Source organism: Chaetodon trifascialis, chromosome 11 (genome assembly GCF_039877785.1).
Source record: "Chaetodon trifascialis isolate fChaTrf1 chromosome 11, fChaTrf1.hap1, whole genome shotgun sequence".
Lineage (NCBI taxonomy): Eukaryota > Metazoa > Chordata > Actinopteri > Chaetodontiformes > Chaetodontidae > Chaetodon > Chaetodon trifascialis.
Window position 1 is genome coordinate 5,154,379 of NC_092066.1, and position 25,410 is coordinate 5,179,788.

General features: G+C 44.2%; 2 protein-coding genes across 2 annotated transcripts; both read right to left on the bottom strand.

Moving 5' to 3' along the window:
• Positions 1–203: 203 nt before the first annotated feature.
• ncstn (nicastrin) lies at positions 204–12,556 on the bottom strand. Its single transcript, XM_070973763.1, has 17 exons — positions 12,441–12,556; positions 10,967–11,068; positions 10,283–10,406; positions 9,381–9,502; positions 8,421–8,566; positions 7,366–7,510; positions 7,125–7,237; positions 5,623–5,775; positions 5,409–5,513; positions 5,004–5,081; positions 4,152–4,321; positions 3,961–4,063; positions 3,653–3,751; positions 3,167–3,254; positions 2,563–2,726; positions 1,944–2,156; positions 204–1,454 (listed from the first exon to the last, which is right to left on the bottom strand). The coding sequence occupies exons 1-17, from the start codon at positions 12,496–12,498 to the stop codon at positions 1,332–1,334; spliced, it is 2,106 nt and encodes a 701-aa protein (XP_070829864.1). The 5' UTR covers positions 12,499–12,556; the 3' UTR covers positions 204–1,331.
• A 390-nt stretch (positions 12,557–12,946) lies between these two features.
• Positions 12,947–24,746, bottom strand: copa (COPI coat complex subunit alpha). The gene is made up of 30 exons (XM_070973758.1): positions 24,559–24,746; positions 24,068–24,181; positions 23,869–23,942; positions 23,506–23,586; positions 23,277–23,353; positions 23,054–23,163; positions 21,294–21,403; positions 20,425–20,524; positions 19,983–20,201; positions 19,617–19,767; positions 19,410–19,476; positions 19,233–19,308; positions 19,056–19,138; positions 18,744–18,969; positions 18,387–18,525; positions 17,757–17,919; positions 17,455–17,601; positions 17,013–17,202; positions 16,822–16,917; positions 16,450–16,538; positions 16,138–16,261; positions 15,839–15,928; positions 15,611–15,714; positions 15,373–15,519; positions 15,117–15,257; positions 14,809–14,991; positions 14,538–14,648; positions 14,271–14,432; positions 13,983–14,177; positions 12,947–13,357 (listed from the first exon to the last, which is right to left on the bottom strand). Exons 1-30 carry the CDS (start codon positions 24,596–24,598, stop codon positions 13,298–13,300), a joined length of 3,669 nt encoding a protein of 1,222 aa, XP_070829859.1. The 5' UTR covers positions 24,599–24,746; the 3' UTR covers positions 12,947–13,297.
• Positions 24,747–25,410: the final 664 nt, after the last annotated feature.

Here is a 25,410-nt window from a genome sequence, read left to right on the forward strand (position 1 = left end):
CCCCAACACACCCTGTGGATGATGTGTTTTCTTTAAAAGGAGGATAACATCACACTCGTGTCAGCGTAGAGATAACACAGTAAACCGAAGCCACAGCATGTGATCGACTGTCTCGGTCCACACGGCCTGCATTCCTAACAGGAAGCTGCTGAAGACAAAACATCAATCACGTTTCAGCGGTCTGTCCGCAATGAACGAGAAACTGGAAAAGAAGCAATGTTTATTTCTTCATCAAGGCATCACAATTGGTCGTCGATTCCAGCCGTTACATGAACATCCATCACCAAACAATTAAAACCATCTTGCGTGTTGTCACAACGTTCAGAAGTTAAAAGGAACCTTGTGAAAAAGGTACGAACCAAAAAGAGAGAGTGCACGGCCAGAGTACCAGCGCGTTTTCAGCGTCAGAACACAAGATTTCTGACTGGATTTGATGGTTTTTGGCAGCTGATCGATATGACGTAAAGTGTTTGTCAGCCACGTCAGACTCCTCGGGAAATTCTCCTTCTCCACACAAAAATCACAATATGTGAAACTGCAGTGGGTCTACAGTACAACTACACACACCTGTAGTCATATGTGTACTGGGACTGAACAATATAAATATTTAGGGTTGTTGTCAACATCCCAGGACCGAAAACTTATCAAAATACTTCACCACACATTTCCAGATTTAGCAAAATCTTAAATTTAAATGTTTCTACTTCATTGACTCAAAAAGTGGTTTCTTATCATTAGAACTGATTGATAAGTTAAGTATATCGACAGAGAAGACTGCTACAGTATCGCACATACCATTGCAATCCTCAAAGTTCAGACACACACACACGTTTATTGTGTTCACACACACTGAATCAGTCAACTGCTCACACACTCAGTCACATTTATATACTCACACACTCGCACACACACTCCAAATAATGCTCCATGTTTAGTGCCTATCCCATGACACAGTAAACAAAACATTCTTTGACAATTAAAAAAAAGGGAAAACAAAAACCTAAAACAAAACAAATATAAACATCTTTTCCACTGGCAGGGCCTGCTGGTGCCCGACCAGTGTTTCCTGACCCTGATGAGTCCAGATCCATCCAGGCCTATCCAGTCCAGTCCAGTCCTCATGTCACGTCTCACCCGAGTGAGTCCATAAACATGGAGTCGTCGTCTAAAATAAACCCCTCTGCCGCTGCTGTGTCTAACCTGTCCGTGTACCTACTGGTGTTGTGTTTGAAAGAAAAATGAGCTTGTCCGTGTCTGGTTGGGATAGAAGTAGTAGTTGTAGTAGTAGTAGCAGTAGTAGTGGTTGCGGGCCTGCGTCGTGTCCGTGTGGATCAGTAGGTGGCGCTGGTCGGTTCCCTCCCCGAGCTGAAGAGCATGTCGGCCTTGGAGCTGATGATGTACGTCAGCAGCAGGGATGTTAGCAGCACGCCCACGCCTACACCCAGCGTCAACATCTGGAGCAGCCAGAGGAGCAAACTTATCATTTCTCTGCTGTGCAAATACAACTTTGACATATTATCACCTTTAATGTTGGCATGCTGAACTTGTTAGCAAGCAGTTATACATCTAGCAGACACAGAGCAGCATTAGCATTTAATTTGGAGTTGTGTTGTCAAATATTTACCCTACTTTTAGCTCTATTTTGGTTTCTACCGACACTGAGGGGAACATCTTACTCATTAGCCACAAAATGTCATTGCGTGCTTCATATATTTGATATATTAACGGAATAAAAATATTACACTAGTGCAGCTTTAAAGTCACCATGCGTACAATTTTAACATATATGACTTTGGCACCCCTAGTGGCTGCCTCTAAAATTACACAGTAACATTACATGATTAATTTTCTCTATAAAACTACATGACTTTGGTTTTAATTCATAATGCCTACAGTGTGTGAATGACTGGGACTCCATACATCTCTATGGAGTGAAGGTTTACCTCCAGGTCGTGACTGGCCACCAGGAATATGCGTCCTTTGATGCTCTTCCACCTGGACTCTGTCCACGTCGAGTAATTTTTGGAGGTGTACTCCCGCAGGTCGAAGGCTGGGGACAAGGCTTTGGAGAGACGGACTGTGGAGCGCACGCAGAAACCCTCCCGCTCCGTGCCGTTGGGAGGCGCCGGGCCTTGAACCCACAGGTAGGAGTACATCTGAGGGAGGAGACAGGGTGGTGGTGGTGGTGGTGGTGCGGAAATTAATGTTTTATTATTTCTTTTAAAACATGAATTGATCAGTCAACCTAAAGCGAAATAATCTGCAACTATTATCATTCAGATCACTTTTAAAACAAAATTACTCAAAATTTGTTGCTGCTTCCATTTGTTTTAAATCACAGTAAATCAAATATTTTGGTTTTTGAGTTTCTCCAAGAAAACAATCAATCAGTCCTGAAGATGTTGTTTTGCAAACTGATGGACATGGTGCGTTCATGACCTTCACAAATATAAATCTTACTCATGATTACACATTTTTCCCTTGTGATATAATTGGTATCATCTTAAACAAACAAACAAAACAAATCTAAATGTACTAAAGGAAGACTTCTACAGGTCTTACGTGTTTGCTGTCTTTGTCCGTCTCGTCCTCTCTCTGGTTCTGGCAGTTGTCCTGGGTGATGTTGACGGCACTACCAATCAGGTTAGCCAGCAAGTGCTGGACCAGAAGGGTGGGTTCACTGGACTGCTGCGTCACGCCGACGTAGAAGTTTGTGGGCCTGTTAGCTGACGGACAGACGCAGAAGAAAATTTTACAACAGTCTCCTCCGCTCTGTCCTCCGTCTCGTCATCACACGGTGCAACGACAACCACCTGAAGCTCAATATCAGCAAAAACAATCAGCTGATGGTGAACTATAGTGCTTCAAATATGGATGCTGCCGCAAAGAAGCTACAAACTGTAAAACATGGACGCTTCACACACATGTTCAACCCAGCAGCACAGAAGATCCAAACAACCCTCATCATCATCACCAATCTACCAATTCAGGCGGACTGTGACCATATCCTCTGAGACATTTGTGTGAAGTTTTGTCATAATTATCCCATGGAGTCTTGGGTTATGGTTAAAACTGTGTCTTCAGATTGACCTTTGACCTCCGAAATCCCTTCAAGGTTTTCTTCAGTTATCGCTTCAAAAAAGGACAAACTTGTATCCCAACTTACCCAGATGGCTCGTGAGGTCAGAGGGGATTAGTTGCTGGAACCAGGAGTTATTTGAGCGAACAAGGAAGCCGTACAGCATGCGGGTCACCTGAGAGGGTGAAGACAGAGACAGAAAACACCAAGAATAAACAGCCATTGTCATGAAATGCAAAAAGGAGGCAGAACAACGCTTGTTTGTCTTTGGATTAACGATGATACTCATCAATAAAAGCACATTTCAAGTAGCTGAAAGAGGCAAAGCAAACTGCAGTTCAATAAAGAAATATGTAAAAGGAAGAAAACAAAGACAAACATGACGACAATAAAAAAAATATCAATTCGGATATCAAACGAGCCTGAGACGACGTAACTCCAGACGCTGGGAGACTTTTCTCAGCCTTTCAAATATTCACTACAAATGTCCTTCAGATGTTGTGCTTGAGAAGGGACAGACAGACAGAGAAGATGAACAGTTCGTAACATCCAAATGTAATCCAGCAGTCTTACCATCAGAGGGTCTGCATTGATGCTGCTCAGCTGGGCTTCTGCTCCTCCAGCCTGCAGGAACAGAGCCCGGGCCGCCATGGTGGCCACCTCAGCCAGAGCCTGAAAGAGGCACAAAGAGAGACGCATCTAATACACATCTAATATCCTGGATTTCTATACTGATTTTAAACATAAAGAGAAACACGATGTCTCCCAAACAGCTGCGACTACTATTCAGAAGTTTCAGAAGTAGACGGATCTGTCCAACCACAGTGAGCGCAGAGAGGCTGGTTCACTTAAGAACACGTGAATATCAGTAAAAGAAATACCTTCGCCGCGTCAGTGACAAAGTCGAGCTGCTCCTCTGGTGTCAGGTTTGGTGGGTACGATACGTTCAGGTATTCTGCGTTATCGTACATACTCTCATAGAACCTGGACGCAGAACGGGAAAATGAGTTAGCGAAACACGCCAAATCCTTCTATCAAATGGAACAATGTGGAATAATTGTGCTTGAATCACCTGCTGGTGAAAGCTGACTGGTGATCCTCAATGACGACGCCGGGGATCGGCCGAGCTCGCAGGAACCGCTGGAAGGACGAGGGTGGGAGCGGCTGGGAGAAACCTGGCTCCGCCAGTGAGACTGTTAAGCCTCCTGCGGCCGAGTGCAAGTTTTCAATGAGCTTCCTCACCTGGAACAGAAACGCATGCGTTGCACACACTTTGAAGAATACGACACACACGCTGCGAGCTCAGTTTGACAGCCAAGTCTGCTCTTAAACAGGCACTGAAAGTCGTGGTAGGTTTTACAGTTAATCATCAACTCAGAAATCTGTGAGTTTGGCTCCTCACAGGCTGAAAATCAGGACTGTTCCTGATGACTGATTTCCTTGAAAACTAAACAGATATTTAAAAGGAAACTCTCAGACAACAGATTTAGTGCAATTTACTCCATAAGGTTAAACACTGGCTGAATACTGCATATCTCATAAGAGCCGCTTGAAAGCCGATAACCAAACTGTACTTCAAATACCGCTGAGACGTCAAATGTATGCGTTTAACGTCACTATGTCCATATGGTGGATACCTCCAGTTGTATCTGAATGCTTCTCACTGTATACAGTACACACACTCTGTGTTTGTTTACAGTACTCTAGTTAACCTCTCTTGTCAATACATCTGTTTGTGCATCCTCTTTGCTGCTGTGAGTCAATAAAGTTTATCTTATGAATCAGTCCAAACGTAAGCACTACGCCTCTTTAAGGCACATTTAGACGCATTATGCTATTGACTTTCAGTGTCTCGCACAGGGATTGTTGGACATGTCCTGTGGTGGTGCAGCTGTGAAGCTCATAAATACACGCAGGTGCAAACCTCATCGTTGACGCTGCTGTTCTTCCTCGACACGGGATCAGAGTGAAGCCACAGCTTGGAGTCAGTGCGCAGTCCCACCTATAATGATCAAATTTAAGATACTGCCACATTACACACACACGTATACGTAACGTGCACCTTATAACAGCAAAGTAAAAGGTACAGTTATTTTGACTTCGAGTGCTTTGCCTCAAAATACAGATAAAACATGAGAGTCTTTGTACTTTTTATGGTTTTGTATTTTTGTGTCATTAATTTCTTTAATTGTTTAAAGCAGACTTCATTCAGAGCTTAATGTGTTCTTGAACCAACCAAAATTGTGTCCACTGAGTATCAAAACCTAAAATACTAAAAAATTGCAGCAAAAGCTGCCGTCTGTGCAGGAAAAGTTAAAAAAAAACACACCTGTCCAATCTCCACCACTGAGTGAACATTGTCCAGGTCCACGGCGAAGTTGTTGTTCTGCATATCAAACACCATCCTCGAACTGCCGATGTAGTCAAAGGTTTCCTGCAGCCAAAGAGTCACAACAAAGCATGAACCAGGCAGGCAGGGCTACATCACATCTGGTATGTTCATTAAGCACCACGGAGCGCAGAGCGACGTGGGAACAACTGACCCCCTGAAAGAAGGTGTACAGGATGGTGCGGTCAGGCTGCGCCTCCTGCGTGGCGTTCCGCAGGGCGTGAGCGGCCGCCAGCAGAGCGACGAACCCCGAGACTCCGCTCTCTGCTCCTGGAGCGATGTCGAAGAAAAACGACCTGCTGTCCAGCTGTGGAGAGGAGAGGAGAGGAGAGGAGAGGAGAGGAGAGGAGAGGAGGGGAGGGGAGGAGAGGAGGAGAGGAGAGGAGAGGAGAGGAGAGGAGAGGAGAGGAGAGGAGAGGAGAGGAGAGGAGGGGAGGGGAGGAGAGGAGAGGAGAGGAGGAGAGGAGAGGAGAGGAGAGGAGAGGAGAGGAGAGGAGAGGAGAGGAGGGGAGGGGAGGGGAGGGGAGGAGAGGAGGAGGAGAGCATCAAGCAGAGATGGTATCTGGGTAAGTAGTCCAGTTTGACTTGCTGTGACCTGTTTTAACTACACCATAAAACATAATGTGGCCTCAAACTATGAGGAAATGCAGCCCATCTTCTCTTTTGGTTTACAGGCAGCAAAAATACAAAAAAGCTGATTATTTCATCACTTAACTAATTAACCATTTAGTTCATAAAATGTCAGAAAGTAGTGAAAATTACTATGGCTTGTTTGTGACTGTCGATTTGTTATTTAACTAGTTTTTTCTGCATTTAGTGTAACGCTAACCAAGGTAGCCAAGACCTCATAGAGCATTCAAAGTAACTGTTACTGTATTTGCTGTACTGCAGTACTGTATTTACTTTATGCTTTTACATTTACTGTGTATTTCTACCCATCTTCGCTCGGCTTTGTCGTCATGTTTTTTAGCTGTTTGTCCATTTCTAGCGTCATGTAAATTGTAGTAACATGAGAGCGACTTAGATTCCTTGCGTGTGAACAAACACTGACAAAGCCGATTCTGATACCATGTTGTGCTTCCTGTGGGGACTTAATGCTAAGCTTCACCAGTGATGTACTTTATTTCCTGCCATGAGGGGCGGCGTTAACTCATCTCACAACAAGTCACGAAATACTTCAGTATTTCATGTGTACAGTACATTTAGTTGAAGTCACACTCAGTTTCATGACTGCTTTCAGTAAAAGTTCAGAGGAAATCTGCCGTCTTCAGCTCGGTGTTCAGCTCACCGTGCAGCTGTGTCTCCACTTTCTTTTATGTTTTGTTCACACGGCTCTTACCCTCTATAACATGAAGTAAGAAAGCTGTTTACATAAGAAGCAAAGAAACACTGCCAGTAACTCGGACTGTATCTGTGACTGTGAGATCACATGACATACATTACAAAGCAGGACTTATCTTGGACTTGGCTTTCATACTGGAAAGCTTTGAAGTGAGTGAGATCATCGCAGGAGTTGGCTGAAAAGCACTTTTCATCAACTCACAGGGGCCCGCTAATAACTAACAAATGTTGTCCTGCAGTGAAATGTCGGCACAGGCCTATTTTAGCACTTTTGCTTAAACTCTGAAGAGAAGAAGACTGTTTCCTGTGACTCACCCGGGCTGCTGCTATGACCACACTCTCCCCCATCTTGTGGCCCTTGGCTGTGTTGTTGAGGGGCCTGGTGGAGGCCCAAACATTATAGTCACCCAGTGGGTCACAAACCATCTCTGAGTGGAGACAGAGAACAAGAACGAGCATGTGCTCAGGTTAGAAGGGGTCAAAAACAGTATAATCAGTGACTGTTTTCTTCTTCTTCTTCTGCTTAAAAAGATGCTTATTCGCGGCGTGTAAACACCTGGGCTGATGCTGAAGTTGATGTCGTTCCTCCTCATGCAGGTGGCCGTGTCGGTGACAGCGGACATGTGGGAGTACAGCTGCATGGCGCACAGCGGGTACTGAGGAGTGCTGCCGTTCACGGCGAGGTTATGGTCCAGGTAACACTGCGAATGGAGAAAAGCTTAGACGCGTGACAAAGTAACCACGATAACAAAGTATTGTAACAGATTTCACATAGGTAGAACATATACACTGGCAGGTTTGGGCACAGTAATACTCTAACTATCATATGTGGGACTATCTGTATCACTTTGAGGCAGCAGCTGCTCTGGAGATCAAACCTGAAACCAGTTTACAGTCTCCCTCGTCCACCCTGCCTTCTTATCTGAGACACGGAGCAAAGTTTCAAACTCGTCCAAATAAACCGTAGCATGAATACAGCCTCTGGACTGAGTCTCGACTGAGTTTCAGAAAACTAAAACATCACCAGCGCGGTCCTTCGCGGAGCAAAATAAAGTGTTTTGATCTGGAAAATTTAAATCTGCAAGTTCGTCATCATCTGTGAGCTGAAAACGAAAGCTGACATGAAACAGATCTGAAAGTGGCAGATGACGGTGACCTCTGCGCCTCGTCAATGTTCGCTCTTTTCTGTGGAAACATGAGACCTGCTGACGGAGAGAACCACACGCACTGCATCAGAGGAGGACCACCTGAACCCTTTGTAATACGATCTGTCTGCTTTTGTCACATGCGAGGCTGGAAGAGCAGCTAATGATTTGTGAGTTCTGACAAATCGTCTCAGCGTAATGTGCCACAACATGTTGGTTTAAGGAAGACGGTGAGCTTAAGTGCTGCTGCAACAGCTTTACTGGCATCGCTCCTGATCTCAGCCACGACAGGGACGAGTTCAGATCAGGTTCTGCTGCAACCGTACTGTTTTGTAAAGGCTTACATCAGAGGAAACTGGGAAACAATTAGACAGCCAGTCTGTGCTTTGACAAGCCAGTTAAACAATGCAGTAACTTTAGGTATGAAGCAGTTTTATCCAATGGGCTTAACAGACAAAAATATTACCTTCCGAATGACCTGAGTCTCACTGTCGTCTTTCAGAGAGAAGATGGGGAAGTCAAACTCTTCATAGGACAAACCGTTTCCCAGAGGGTTCCACACCGTCACATTACAGTGGGCCATGGCTGGATCGTAGCTCTCTGAATACACTCCTGAGGGAAACGCACAGTGAACATCAGCAGCCATAACACTAAAGCAGACACTACTGAAGCGTGCGCTGCATGAGCAGGGGTCATGTTCATAAAGTGAAGCTGAAAATGCTGCTGGTACCCAGTTCCCGGATTTCTACAAGTGAGTCACATGAATCAACATGACTGATATGCATCTAAAGTCTATACTGCTGAGAAGTGGTTTCAGACGCAAGAGTCAGACTCATTTTGTCCAGAAACAGCATCAGATGACTCATAGTTGGACCTGAGAGTCCCCCGATTGAATCGTCAGTACAAAAGATTAAAAACTGCATGAGAACATATCTGCTTCTTTGATAGAAAGTTGAAGGTTCAAGCCTCAACAGAGACAAGAGGCTCATGGGTATTGTAGCATTTAAAACATGAAATCTGTTTACATCCACTGTGATTTAACATTGTGAAAGATGCAAAACATGAATAAATGAGCGTTTTAAAAGCTTTTTGCTACGACCTTTCACACTGTGTGCCCGAAGCTACTCTTGCCCAGTGAAAAAACAACACATGCAGCCTTTAATTTAGGGTATCTCTGCTGCACCTCACAGTAAAAACTAACGATAGAAGAAAAAGAAAGTGAGGAGACATTAAATCTGAGCTGTGAGCCCAAACACGAGGACGTGGCGACGTCACAGTGAAGAAGAAACTGCTCACAGAACGTGAAAACTGAACCGAGTTTGTAATTTCATGAGCTGCTTCCCTCTGAGGATCACAAAACTACAATTAATCACTGTAGCTGGTGTAATACTGAGGGACAAGCCTGAGCAGGCCGAGCCAAACCCACCTGTGTTCTCGTTGGGACAGGTGGTGTGTGGAGAGAAGCCCTCAAGCGGGTTTAAGTTTGGCGCCACAACAGCAACGCCAGCCACCCTGTTGGAGCCGTTCTTCAGCTTCATCATGATGGATCTGACAGGCAGACAGTCGGCACGGGGCAGCAGAAATGATACGGGTACAAATACGAGTCAGACATGAGTTTGAGATGTGGTTGGAGAAGTCGGCTTTGCCAGATTCACTGTATGTCTCTGTTCCTGACAGCTCAAGACTGTTAGCTTTTTCTGCCATGACGTCATGTAATAACTTATCTAAGTACAATGTTAAATGCTAAAGACTTACAGAACGACTGATCCACTATTATCTTTTTTTTTGATTAAATACTTGTACTTGATAAAAATGTCAAAAATAACAACACAAAAAAAAGTCTGGTGAATCAAAAAAAGATTCAACGTGCGACGGGGTTGCAGCCGTATATCAGTTTCACTTCATATCACAGGATGAAAACTGAGCGTTATCATGTACATTTGCTTATCTATGCTGTTGAATTGTACTGTATTAGTCTTATTAAAAAAAATATTTAAGGTTTTTATCAAGTTTCATGCCTGTCAGGATACTACATTTTGAAAAATTATAAAAAAGGTTTGTTCAACCAAAAAGTTTTTTCACTCCTGTCAGAGTCACTGTAACTGCTAATAATAATAATAATAATAATAATAATAATAATAATAATAATAATAATAATAATAATAATAATAAGTGCGTAATAATTTATACTGTGAAATAGTGATATTTGTTATTGTACCATGAAACTCGTCTCAAACTGTCGTAACCCTGGTGCGTGAGCAGAGCACTTCCTCTCATTAAGATCTACCACAGGGACTCCCTCTGCAGGGTGAGACATAATAAGTGTACCTGGTAAAGAGCGGGGCCTCCAGGATTACCAGATAAGGAGGATTAGGACCGGTGCGCAGGACCCAGTCCACATTTTCCTCAGACTCGAGCACATGGAGCACACCCACATTTCCCGACAAAGATGCTGAAATCCAAAAACGGAAATTAAACATCAGCATCTGTGATATGAGGAGTGACAGCAGTGCTAAATAAAAATGTCCTGAAAGCTTGTCTGTCAATGTGTCCAGCAGGGTGTTTCCATATTACAGGGAAGCTTCGACTGTCATGTTCTGCCACAGCAAAGACAAAACCACTGCTGCTTCTGCTTTTGTGGCATGACAACAGTTTACGTTTCATTCTAGCGTCAGATAATAATCACAGGAAAGGGCTGGTTTATCTGCTTTTTATCTTCTCTGGGGATTTATTTCTAATCTTCAAAGCCACAGAACTTGTAGGTTTCAAAACTGCCTGAAGCAACCACACAGAAAAGTCTTTAAAAGGGGTTTTGTTTGTAGAAGATCGTGTAGTGAATCTTTTTCTGCACAAACCAAGTGAAAGCAGGACACTAAGAAGCCAGAAGGACACACTCCACGTTTAAGACGTGCAAACTGTAACAAGTATTTTTACTTGTCAGGGTGTCCCAGATACATGTCGGGCTCTTGTGACAGGCGCTGAGCATCATTTTAATCTAGCAGTTTTACTCACACTGGCAGCCTATTTGATGTGTTGCATTGAGCAGTCGCACACACGGGACAGTGTAATTGAGATGCACATAAATCTTCTTTTCCACAGCATTGCAGCTGACACCTGCAAAGGAAAAGACACTTTTACAACTGCATGAGGTGAGCGATATGAAATTAGAGCATAACTTTAATAGAGATAACATCATAAACAGACAAATTAGTGGGTTTTAAGGCTCATCCTTCATCTCTCATTTGTAGCAGCATGTGAGTAATTTTTGAGACTAGCTGGCAGAATCAGATTCAGACCTACATGCAGTTTAACAGGTACAATTTGCTAAAACTAATGAAACTAAATACACAGAAATAACATGAGACAAGAAGAGCAGCAGGGAAAGTGACAGTTAATAGAAAACTATCACATATGAAACATGTCTGGAGCAAGCTGCTAAATTAATGCAGTGTAGCACAACAGACCTGCAATAAATCCTACTTTTGTGAAGCCAATGATTTTTTTGTTTAAAACAGTTTATAGAGGTGTTGATTTAAATTAAAGGTCTCTTTGGAGGATGTGGTTTGTGGTGCTGATGAACTGTGTTGTATAATACAGAAAGGTGTTTCTGTTATTTAGCTTACCCTCACATAATAAGAGAAACCCCAGTCAGTGACCTGTCATTTGGGTTTTAAATATTTTTCATAGTGTACTTACTTAAAAAAACTGAAGGTCCAATCAAAATGGTGACAATTTAAATCATACAAATATATTTACTCTGTATATCACTTTCACAACTTTCATCCAACAAGCAGGTTTTTTTCAATTAAAATGTAGTTTTTCGGCTTGGTTCACCTGTTGGTGCCGCTTCATTTTCCACTACAGCACCCAGAAAAACAGCAGTAACGGCAAAGCACCATTAAAAGCCGTTTTAATACAGACTAGGTGCTATTTTGGTGGATCACCTGTAAGCCGAATTTCCCAGGACACCCTAAAGATTTTAAAGTGACTTAAATTTATCTTCGTCTGCTTTGTGCGTTTGGTGACAAACAAATTGACATTAGACGACAAAATCTTTGGTGTAATTTGGTGTGATGCTCTAACGTTTAATCCCTCGAGCTCCGGGCGGCCGCAGCGGGGAAATCACGAGCAGTCACGCTGATGCTGAGTCGCTCATATCAGGAGGGCTGACCCAATCTGTGAAAGCCTAAGTCTTCGAAAAGACTTAATAAAAACAGGTGTGGGAATATTTCTTACACTCCCAGCTGATGGAAACGGGTCAAGAATCGCTGCTACGCTGAACCCCATTGTGAAACTTTTATTAAATAGCCTGGCAACGGAGATTAGAGCCAAACGGGACAGCCTTTGCTAACGCTGGCTAGCCTAGCATTCGGCTAGCTCAGAGCACAAAGAAGCCCATCAAGCTAAAAGCCTGACACAGAAACACACTCCACTCATTAAAAACTACGTGAGCTTGGACACTGAACACAGTTAAAATACAACTTACCGACGAAAAACCAACAAACTAGCAAATTAGCAATCCATTTGTTCGACAGTAAATCCATCTTCCTGGTTTGGAAAGCAGAAGAACACAACAGCTAGTGTTGACATGGAAAACGTCCGGGTTCCGCTCTTTGGTTCCGGTCGCTTGAAAGGGAATGGACTCAGCAAAATGGCACCTCTAAATCTCTGCAGCGGGACTAGTCAGTTTTTTTTTTCTTGATTTTTTTTTTTTTTTTTTAATGTAACTTCAGGTCAGGTTAATAATACGTAGGTGTAATAAAGTCATTTCCTCTCCCACCACTTCCTTGTTTTCAGTTTAAGGACCAATGCAACGCCAAGGATTGAGTCAACTCTGTACTCACTTCGCATCTGTGATGAGTCAATCCGCAATGAAGTGCACTTTGGATACTCCTAAACTACTACTATCAATATACATACACACACACAATACAAGCTTCTTCATAGAGCTATGCCCACATACCACAATTAAAAAAACACACACACACTGCATTTCCAGCGATAAACAGGCATTTTTATTCCCCCTCCTCCCAGATACACAGTGCTTCTCACTTTTAATTATTCATCTCATACAAGTTAGAAAAGAGACATCGGTTAAGTTTACAGCTCTGATAAAGCCACAGCACAGAAATGAGGCATCAGCACTTAGAATAAAAAGCTTTTTGCAGGACAGGTGAATAACTGGTTAGAAGGAACAAACAGGTGTAACATCACTGTGAGCACACATATAGATCTCTACTTTGATTTCTCATGTTAATAACTGTATTATTTCTGCAGAGCAGGCGCGGATGTGTTTCTCTGATCAGATTGTTCTGGTCTTCATCTCGTCTTCTCCACCTCGTCTTAACGGAACTGAAGAGGACTCACACGCAGACCAATCACATCCTTACCGATCTCGGTCACCTAGAAAATAGAGTGAACATAAAGGTTAGATGAATCTGTTTTTCTTGATATTTTCTTGGCATTTTGTCTTTTAAATGGACACTAACACAACCACCAGGAGGCCCCTGAAAAATATATTTGAGGAAACACAACAGGTGAACACCTTTAAAGATTTCAGCCATTTATCTACTATTTTATTATTATTTATACTATTCATACAACGGGCTATGCTTGGATTTTTTTTCCTTTTCCCATTTTTCCATTATTTCCGTGACTTTGTGTAATTCTGTATGCAGAGACATGAGTCTCAGTACAAATGACAAACACTTTTCATGACCCACAAAACTAAAACTAACAAAAAAAACCTGATTTAAAAATATCTCCGACAATTTGTGAATACATTATGATGTTCAGAAACAAGTCTTCCTTATCCACAGATGGCACTCACCTTAGCTTAATGTCAGTTTTCTACAGATATAGTTAAGTTCATTAAAATCAGTAATATTTGTTTTGAAATTGTGCATCTGTCACCACTATCACAACGTATTTCTCTTCATATCTTTGTAACTATAAATGGAATCTATTGCTTTGATGAACTTTTCAGGTTGACTGGAGTTGTGCATGGCTGTCCCGACTCCCGACCCACCTGTGTGACCCTGCAGATCTGGCCTTTGTATGTAGGGCAGTAGCAGGCTCCGGACAGAGGGCACTTCTCAACAGGACGTCCGCGGTACAGTGGCACGAAGGAGGCAGCGCACAGGTCGAATGGGTTGTGGGGGTCGTAGTTCAACTGGTGGGCGTCTGTCAGGGTCTTCTCGCAGGCTGCCAAAATCTTGCGGGTCTGAATGGCGGGGAGATATTTAGCATGACGGCGAGAGATGACAAATGCTCCAGTGCTGTTGATTTAAAAGGGGAAACTTTAACGTGAACCCACCTGCTGTGCAACATTTGGATTCGGACCCAGCTCGAGCAGGCGGCGTGCAAAGCCGGCAGCTGTCTTGAAGTTGCGCAGTTTGAAGAAGAGGTTCAGAGCTGTGCGCAACACCAGCACCATGTGGACTGGCTGGAGATTGCAGTGGGTGAAGTAAGCAGCCATCTGTGAGGAAAACACACGCATACACAAGAAAATTAGAAATCAGGCGGTTTACAACATCAGCTTGACAATCGATCGAGGGGACGTCAGCAAGCCGCAGATCTTTACCTCACACAGCCTCTTCTGCTCCTCCAGTGTGTCTTTAGGCAACTTCTTCCTCTCTGTCTCCATGGTCAGACCCACGATGTACTCTCTGCATATTGTGATCAGCTGCTGAGCCTGAAGCACACGCGAATCCAAATCACACAGGTGACCCCGTCACATTTCTAAATAAATCTAGGTGAGTAATCATGCAGACAATAAGCAGCCTGCAGCCACACACAGGTCTGCAGGACAATAATTTGATCTGATTGCATGTTACAGCAGATTTGGAGCTCACCTCTGCAATCTCCTGCTTGTTATCAACCACCAGCAGAGGCACAGACAGCAGGATGACTCTGAAGCGATCGACAGCCTCCTCAAAGCGGCCGGCCGTGGTCAGCTGGTAGCACTGCTGCAGGCGGGTGATGAGGTCAGAGAGGCGCAGGCCCACGGCAGGCAGTCCTTGCTTTGCCCCGCAGTCCTGAAAGATGTTTGTACACGTGCATATTTACATTAACTAAGAAAATGTGAGTCCATTTTTCATTAGAAAAAAAATTAATGACATTCTCAAAGAAACAAAGGATGACGACAAACTAACAGCTGTACCTTCCAGTTTCTCTGGGGATGACCGCGCAGGCACGGCAGGGACGGCAACCCCAGGTAGCAGGTGCGGCCTCTGGAAAGCGTCTGCATGAACAGCGATTTGTAGGGGCCGAAGTTCACAACTCCTACCTGGTCGTGGAGCAACTGTGGTGCAGGAGGAGAAGAGCAAATGTCAGTGGAGTGCATGAACTGGCTGCATCAAAAGCAAACAAAAGAGAAAAAAACCCTGTAGCAATTAAATATCGCATTGTGTACACACTCTCATAGCAGTTTCGAAAGAGCCAGCCAGGATGTGGTCCACTGGCAGCTGGGAGTTGTTGCACCACATCTGTGTAGGACTCATGCCCTTGGTCGGTGGGACAAAGAAGCCGTCTTCAGCTCCTCCACCTCCACCAGCAGGCATGTCCTGATGGGAGGAAGACATGGTATAAGAAATCAGTTTGGCATTAACCCTGTTTTACTGGTGGTGGAATTTGTAATGATGTGGCTCCTCTCACCAGCTCTGGAGGAAGGTCCAGGTCTTCCTCCACCTCCCAGCCTCCTCCCTCTTCTTTCACCATACCTTCATCCCCTAATCCTTCCTGGGCATCCATGAAGCCATCTGAGACACAGGGAAAGGTGGAGAACCAAAGATATGAATTCAAACATCATGGTATTGCTGATGTGGAACTATCCTCTCACTAAAAGGTCAAGTTTAAAATATTCTTTAGCTGCTCTGAATGTACCTTCATCCAGCTGAAGCTCAGCATCGTCTCCCCAGCCCTCGCCTCCTGGGGCATCCATGTCGAGGTCGGCTGCCATCTGACCTGCCTTCCCTACGACACAAAAACTCAGTTCTCACTCTGCCAAAGTCGGGTGCCACAGATTACCACAACTTAGTAATTTCATTTTGACTTTCAACACATGGAAACAACTTCTCACTGGTGGGTTTAAGGCATGTATGGACAGTATATATAATATGAACTGTGTCTCCGTACGACATATGTAAATGTGCACCTGTCATGTGTCAAGACTGATGACTCACCCTTTGCTGCAATGGCTCCCTCAAAGAAGCCCTTTGATACAGTGAGCAGAGGCCAGTTGGTGTCCAGAGGGTTGATGGGTGGAGAGGGCTGCAGCAGCTGTGCATTGGGATCAACCTCTGGCACCTAAAAGACACAAATCCACCAATATTATACTGAAAGTATGCATTTAGGTGCTACATGAGTCAGATGAGTCAGTGGTGCATCAGAAAGGAAATGAAAAGCAGGTAAAAGTGCTCTGCTTCTGTTTCAGTGTATGTTATGGTTGTCCATGTTATGCGTATGAAGGGACGGGGAATGTTTTCTCAACACACCGTCTCCTTTTCTGGGTCAAAGGTCTCCTTCAGCGCCTCGGCTTCCTCATCCAGTCCATGAGTGGCCGCAGTCAGATAAGCCAGAGACTCTGGAAACATGCACACATCACACATCAGCTTGTTGTTCCACTGTTAATTTAAAAAACACATTAAGTACATTTATGGTATGGTTGAAATTTAAAATAATAATTTAAAATAATTAAATCTGAATAATCTGGGTCATGTCTGGCACTTCAGCCTACAGGCAGAGCAGTAATTGCTAAACACACTGGGGCTGATGGATTTAGGCGACAGGCTGACTGAGCATCAAATTCAACTGCAAAAGAACAACAGAAAGAGCAAAGGAGAGAGCATGTGATGGGGTGAACTCACTCTGTCCACAGTTCTTCAGGATGCGGACCCTCTCACTGACGTCTCCCAGGTACAGAGCTGCCTGGTAGTGGCCGCTCATGTCCTTCCTGATCTCAGCTACAAACAAAGAGTGTACAAACATTAGTTCACTGACATACAAGACACATGAAACTCAAACCAAGCCATCAACAAACAGCATCCCCATCTCTCACCAATCTTCATCATCTTGCGCAGCTTTGCCAGGTTGCCAGTGATGAGGTAGAGGAAGGTGAGCTTGTCGAAGTTCTTGGTTCTCTGGTAGCACATCTCCACGACCTGGTGGTGACCCTGCAGCAGCGCTGCTTCACCCAGACGCTCCCAGCAGCTGCGCTCATCCAGAGCCTTGGCAGCCTCCAGAGCCACCTGGAAGTTCAGAGGAACAGAAGTAATCAAACAAAATGAGCTTGAAGCTGCATCTCATGCAAAACTGAACCAGACAGAACAGAGAAAATCCAAATTTGAGCCTGATGAGCTGAAATTGTTATACAGCAAATTATGGCTCATCGGAAAATACAGAAGCATCATCAACATGTACGCAAAAAAAGAAAAGAGAGGGAAAAGTGCATGTAAATTAAAAACAGCGTCATCATCACAGTTTGTCCAGCTGCAGCTCACCTCGATGTTTCCACATTCCAGAGCCAGACTAAAGCGCGTCTTCTCATCTTTGACGAAGTGCAGCGCCACCTCAGGGTAGCCCTTCTTCTGCAGGTAGGCAATGATGGACTGACCCACCAGCTTGGCATTACGCACCATGTGGAGCACCTGGAGGGACAAGGACGAGAGCAGCGATGTCAAAACCAGCAGTTGGAAAAAGAGATCAGAGATGCCGAATCCTTGCTACCCATGCTAACACTGTCATCCTACTCTGTGGCACAGTATACTCCAATTACCAGTCACATCAGTCACCGCGGACCCACCTCATCGTATTTGCGGTTGACCAGGGCCAGCTTGAAGCGGTACTCTGTGGGGTCGATGGTGAGGACGCGTGGCCTGCACTCCCTGTCCAGACAGTACACACTGTTTCCTCTCACACGGGTCACATAGATGGGCAGGTCCAAGGTCCTGATGATGCCATGATCGCTGCAGGGAAACACGAAGACAGTCCCACATTAGATGCTGACATGCGTCACATTTTACTTTTCAAACTGTAAAACTTTTAAATCTGATGCTACAAGTTTCAATGTTTTCCTCAATTTCTACGGTAAATGAAAAGTAGAAATGCAACATGAGTGAAATGTCTGCACGGAAAGAAAGTTAAACTTTCCTTTTGAAGAATGCATATTGCATTGCAATCTCCTAAATCTGTTGTTAACATGTTGCTGAACAAGCATTCACATATCCTGTGCTGGTGGTTGCTTTGCACTATAAAAAGCACTTTGATCTTTGAAATCAGGTCAGTGAGACACCACCAGTCTGGTGCATTTTTATCAGAGTTCAACCAACAGCTGAATGTTGGGATCTGCTGCTGCTGCCTGCACAAATAACAGACTGCAGTCAACTGTTGCTGCTGTCAACAGAACACAGCTTTTGTTTCGAGCAGCACATACCCAGAGGTGAGGGCGTATTTGATGTGGTTGGAGGTGGTGTAGATGAAGACTCCGCTCTCGTCCCAGGCGCCGCTCTTCACTCGGATGTTCTCGTGGATGTTGCACAGACTCTCCAGCTTCCGGTTGCAGATCATGATGGCTGAGGGACGGAAAAGTGAGCAAAGGAGATTTAGACTTCTATCACTAGAAGTCAGATTCACTTAGCTGTACGAAAGCCTTTCATAAACTGCTTAACGGTGCTTTTATCAACATTCACAACTCAGCACAGCAGCAGCACATACAGCACAGTGGAAGATAGAGATGCTGTGACTCTGTCATAAGTATCCCCATGTGTAGCTGATGCTCTTATCTACGCACCGTGTTTAGCCAGCAGAGCCACGTGGGTGGTGTCGGAGCTCCACACCACGTACTTGACCTTGGAGATCTTGACAGTGGCCAGAGAGCGTTTCTGCTGCACGTCGAACAGCGTCACGCCATCGGCATCGCGCAGCAGCAGCGAGCCCGTCCCGGCATAGAAGATTTCCTCGCAGCTTGGCACCTGAACCTTCTTCACAATTTCATTCTTCAGGTTCTTAATCAGCAGCTGCAAAGGAGAAGGAAATGTCTTAGATATTACTCTGGTCTGTTCTGAAACATCACCATACTTTCCAGACCTGCAAAAGGACTCACAGAGTGCATACGGTCCAGGACGGCAAATCTGTTCCTGGCCACCCACACTGCAGTCAGACCAGACGACCTCTTTCCCTCCGGTGCTGAGAAAAAGACAAATTTGTATGACTTTAATCACTATGTACAGTATATTCAAAGGGATCCATCATGACATCCAATCAGCAGCTGTTTCTGTACCATCAGGGTTCTGAGAGTCGCTCTCTTTGGGAATGGAGTACAGGTCATAGGTGCTGTTCTCCAGGTTGGTCGCCCTCTGCAGGAGGTAAAGAGCATTATGTAAAATGTATGGAAAACAAGGAGGTTGCCTGTGTATACCATTAAGATATTAATATGTTTTGTTTAAGAGACACTCACAGTGCAGAGCAGGACAGCGTTCTCAGCAGGGTTGTAAGACATGCTGAAGACCGGGAACTTTGACCCACTAGGACAAGATCAAACATATAAAACACAGCATGTTACACTCACTGCCATCTGAATACTTCTACACCAACCTTAAATCAGAAAGAGTGTAGGTGGTGTTTGGTGTGCTGCAAGTCACAGCCACCAGAAATCACGGCCTACCTGCGCAGCTGCATGACTGCAGTGTCCTTGCTGCTGTTGAAATCCAGCTGGCGGAGGAAACGGTCTTTGACGTAGTAGAGCATGTTGCCGTGAACGGCGTATGCCGGACGCTCACGCTCCAGCTTGAACACAATCATGCCGCTGTCATGACCTGAGGGAGACGCAGTCTTTCAGAGTAAAGCTCACGGGTACAACGTTACACACTTAAATGTAAGCTTCGGTTTAAATGTGCTGTAGGAGGAGGGTGACATTACGAAAAGGTTCACAACAAAGGCAGGACGATCTGTAAGCGTTCATACGCCAACACCAAACTCATGAAGTGACTTTGTTAAACGTGCACAGAAGCAGACCAGCGTCACCACCCACCAGCAGCAAACAGGTTGAGGTTCGGGTGAGCGCCCAGCACCCAGAAGCGATCATGGTCCCGGCGGAAGGTCTGCACTCCGGTCCTTTTGGACATATCCCACACCCGGATGCTCTTGTCTTCAGAGTTGGACAGGATGAGCTCCTGGCGCGGGTGGAAGACGGCACAGGACACGTTGTTGTAGTGACCGCGGCACGTATCCAGCTCCCATGCCTTGGATTCTGCACCGGAGGAAAGCAACCATAACAGAGATATGAGGGGATGGAAAGAGAGAGAAGAGACATGCCAGCCTGGGTGAGAAGCAGCCTTTCAGTTGACATTCACTTTGATAATGGACCCTCTTAACGTGATGAAATCTGGAAATGTCAACAGGCCTTCAGTTATAACGGACACTTGACAGCAGACTGCTGACAGACGTTGACTAATGACTTCTGAGTCACTTACCGTTCATCCTCCAGATCTTGACCTGCCTGTCGTCGGCTCCAGACACGATGAGAGGCATGCTGGGGTGGAAGGCAGCCCAGTTGACTCCCCGGTCATGACCCTGAACACAGACACCAAAAGCCATGTCACACAAAACCAAATGAAAATCCACCAGCTGTGCCAGCACTGAGGCCAAACACAGAAAGCTTTCTGAACACTAAAACAACCACTCTACCCTCTCCGGGAAAAATTTAATTCGGCATCAAATTACACCAAAATATAATTAAACCGTTACTCTCCAGTTGGTGTTCGTCTTTCAGATTGTGGAAAAATGTTTATCAAAAGGCACAGAGAAGGTATAATACAGAAAGTTATTGAAATCCAGTGTGACTGTGCCTGACTCTGCCCAAATTTTCCGTTGAATGACACATCACTTTTACTGATGTTAAAACCAAACCCAGGCGTTTTATTTCCTTGGGTGGGACATTTCTGGAGCTCGAGGCGTAATAACTCAGTATTCAAGAACACACAGGACATGATGTCATTTAGACGGCTGCTAACATTAAGCCCCAAAACTAATTTAGTTGATTTTGTTTTTCCAATGAACAGGAGAAGAACTTGGAATCAGTGCAGATTTGGAAAACCTCGTTAAAAGCTTGTTTCTCTTCTGCTTTTCAGTGGACGCTGTTGCTTTTTACACACATTCTTTGAATATGGTAGCTTCAGGCAAAAGGAAAAGCTGGACAGAGCAAATCAATTATTTTTAAAAGAGGTTTCCAGTGAGCACAACACACTGCAGAGGTTAAAAAAAAAGAAATGTGTCATTCATCTGTCAACGTTAAATTTATCAGACCCTGAAAAAAAACAAACATATGAAAGTCACTGCTCACCTCAAGGACATGCTTGACGACAGCATCCGAGGCACCGAACAAGTCGACGCCAGAGATGCCGCGCACCTCCGTCTCCACAGCACCCGGAGACAAGTTCTTCTTCCTCAGACCTGGAACCAACATTCAGGGCATCGCGTGCAAGGAAGGAGCCAATTTCATGTTACACAGGGCACAACCACAGTACAGGGGAGGAGGAAAGACATGTAAAACAAGACACAGATTATTAAAATAATCAAACATTAAGCAATATCATCCTAGAAGAGAGGTGACAGAGAGGGGAATTACAAGGAGTGACAACTGTGGGACTACTGAACACACACACAGGGTCAAAACACACCAACACAACCTCTGCTCTCTCATTCCATGTCAGCTCGAGTCTGAAAACAATCAGGGCCTTAATGGTGCTGTTGATCGGGTTAATGAATCACTAGCACACAGATAAAATCATGAGATGATTGGACAGCAACGCAAGACACTGATTACCTCCCAGACTCAAACAAGATCAGGAAAAAAAATGACTGAGAAAACACAGTTTGCATTCATGATTGCCGCCCATTAAAACGATGTGGTGAACAGATAGTTCAACAGAAGAGACGACACGGGGGAAGAAATGGCACTAGGAACCCTTGAGCAGGTGTGGATGTTTCCAGGGAGAGCATGGGATAAGGAGGACGCAAAGAGCGCATGGACGGACTGATGGGATGGGGTGGGTGGTGCTTGCTGTTGTCAAGAGGTGCTCTGATGGGGCGTTGGATGTCAGGAGTTTGAGGAGTTTTCTGTTTTCTGAGAGGCTCATGCATGTTTCTGCATAGATGTTTGAGTCACATGCAGAGTTAATAGAATATGACACGTCACCATTGTGGGTTAGGAGTGAAGTTGGTAAAAATGTGGTGACTGAAGCTGCAAGAAATATTAACACTGAGGTAAATTTCATGTTATATTTTGAGTTGAGGAGCCAGCCGTGCAAATGTCATGCCAGGAGGAGTATAAAACATTTCAAATGAGTACAGGGAAGTTTAACTTAGCGTTAAAGATACGCTTTCAACCTAGTTAGTAGTACCGTCTGTTTTTCTTGATGCAATCCAAACCAAGAAAATGGTCAAATATCAGCATGGGAAATATCATGGACTTCCTTTAATGAAAGTATGAGTGCTAAATGTTAAATGGATGCAGGGCATGTAGCATGGTGAGTCAAGCATGAACGCTGATCGCGCTGCTGTAACTTCTTATGATGTAGGAGCTCAAAAAAATGTTTGTATGTATAAATGCATTCATGCTCAGTGTTATAAATCCCCAGTAGAGAGAGTAAAGAGCGATCTTATGGATGTAAGAAAGAGACAGTAGACTTGAGCCAGTTTAGTTTGTGAGAAGACAAGAAGCAAGAAACAACATCAACAAACAGATTTAAAGAACATGCAGAAGCACAGAAACACCTCTCCCATTTCCTCTTCCACCCCTCTGATCTGCAAACTCTCTCTTTATCCAGAACACATATTCACAGTGCAGTGTCTTATTAACAAATACTGCACCAGAAATTTGCTCTGACATTATTTCCCTGTCTGTCTTTTCTGAAAGAAGAGGTGTTTCTGCAAACAGCCCACATAGATTCGTCCTCTACAAGCAGGAGAGGAAGAAGAGGCGGTGCAGGACTTGATATTCATCCTGTTCCGCTTCTTCCTCGTCCTTCATACCACTCTACCCTCCCACCCCTTCCTCAACCCAGCCTGCTGTCCTCTGCTCCGCCATCCCCAGGCCCTCACCAGAAATATCCCACACTCGCACGGTCTGGTCCAGACTGGCTGACACCACCAGGTCCTCGGATGGGTGGAACTGGGCACACATCACGTAGTGATTATGGCCGGTCAGCACACTGCAGATGAGAGGGAAAGATTGTTTAGCGAAATTGTGTTAAGCAGTTTTGGGGGGTGTTGCATGATAGAAAGTAATGTGTAGTAATTGTATTTCTCAGTCTAAAAAACGTACCAGACGCAGGTCCTGGACTGCCAGTTCCAGATGCGAATAGTCTGATCATCTGAGGCGCTCAGAATCCAGGGGTACTCCTACAGAAATGGAGATGACGGAATTCATTCATTCATTTCAAACAGACTTTTTGTACAGATGACAGGACACCAAGTCCTTGCCACTCTTGTATTTTAAAATCAGTGATGAGATAGATGAGAAGCCGATATTTTAAAGTGGCAGAGCAACTCACATGGTGGAAGAAGGTGGTTCTGATGTAGTCGAGGTGTCCAAGGAGAGTGAAGAGGCAGCGCCTCAGCTTGTAGTTCCACACCTGGTCAAAACAGGAATATTCACTCATAACATACATGTATAATGTAATAAATACTAACACAACACATGTTTTAATCCACAGGACATAACAGTGTGATGCAGCAGAGTATTAAACATCACATCTCTGACATCTAATGTAAATATTATAACTTAAAACTGAAGTTCTCAACATCAAGAAAAATGCATACAAACAAAACTTTTGAAGCAGAACAGGAAATTACTTTATTTCAATAAACCTTCATGACATTTCTGTGACAATTTGCACGTTCCAAAGCAGCCTCACCTTAATTTTGTAGTCATCTCCTCCAGACACAAACAGAGGCTGCTGTTTGTGGAAATCAATTCCTCTGACGGGGCCTGTGGGCGAAGACACATCATCACACATCTGACATCAGCATCACATATGGTCTGTATGTATCAAGAGCACAGAGAGGACGTTGAAATAACAGCAACACACTGCATCAGCCACGTCGCTGCCTTACCATCGTGCTCATCGAACTTGTCAATCAGAGTGCACATCCGATAGTCCCACAGCTGGATGACTCCGTTGTGCAAACTGGCAAGAACCCATGGCCTCTTTGGATGGAAACTTAGGCCTGAAACATAAGACAGTTTATCAGCTATCTCATAATATCAGTCGAAAACAGGCCGTTGTATTTCAGTCGATGAATGATCAGCTGATTACAGATCAGCAAAGAAACAATATCAAGTGGTCAAGATTAGCTAAACAGTGGAGTTTGTTACGCTAGCTCGACAGCTAATGAGGAAGAGTACCGATAGTGTCCGTTCAACATCACATCTGGACACAAGACGTGGCATAAATTATTTAACGTTAGTTTGTGGTACATAAACCTCTAAAAACAAGCAACTGACTAATAAACAGACGTAACTTTAAAACGACAAATAACTGAACCGGTTAACGTCAGCTAGCTAACGTTAGCTCCTACGCTACCTGCAGCTGGCAAACTCTTACCTTTAACACGGGCCGACTTCGTTTCAAATTTAGTTAACATCGTCGCTTGACGGTAAAACAAGTAGTAATTTTAATGCTGTGGCACAACGTATCTCCAGCAGAACCGTAAAAACAACTCAAATATTCCAGACAGGTGAGCTCAGGCGGCCTGATCGCCTTCGCCCATTGAGCCGATTCTCCTTTTTCCTGACACGTAGCTCGTTTTGTCTTCCGGTTTTGAACAATAAAGTTGTGCAGTGAAAACTTGACGCAGAAAGCTCCACGACGGCGGCAGCTAGAAATACAACAAATAGAACTGAACTGACAAGCGCCTTGTAGACTGAATACGTTAACATAACTACTCTATACAGTGTATTTCTATACTGTCTCGTTAAAGTGACCTATATACAAATAAAACCTTTTCAGACGTAAAAAGTATATTGAAACTACAGTATGTCTGTCTGTTGGGATGTTATTATTACCAAAAGGCAAATTTAGCAACTATTGTGGCGTTTTCTGTCATATTATATGATCTTCATCAGCTCATGGAGTTTTCCCAGTTGTCATTGAAATGTAGATACTTAAATGTACATTTTTTTCTGAGCACTTTCGCAACTTTCCATCCACATTGATTAAAAGCTTCATTTAGTAGCTCTTCTGGATCTTTCATTCTCATCACATGAACTTCAAGTGACCTGTTAAGTACTCAGAAAAAATAGAAATCTGGACATCTGCAATTTCGTGGTATCTGGCTCCCATCTGCTGATGAAGAACATGTAATATGATCAAGACAGAAATAAAAACTAAAGATCCACTTAACAAAAAAAATGTGAAATCTAAACTGAGAAAACTCAACTACAATCTCCAGAAAGA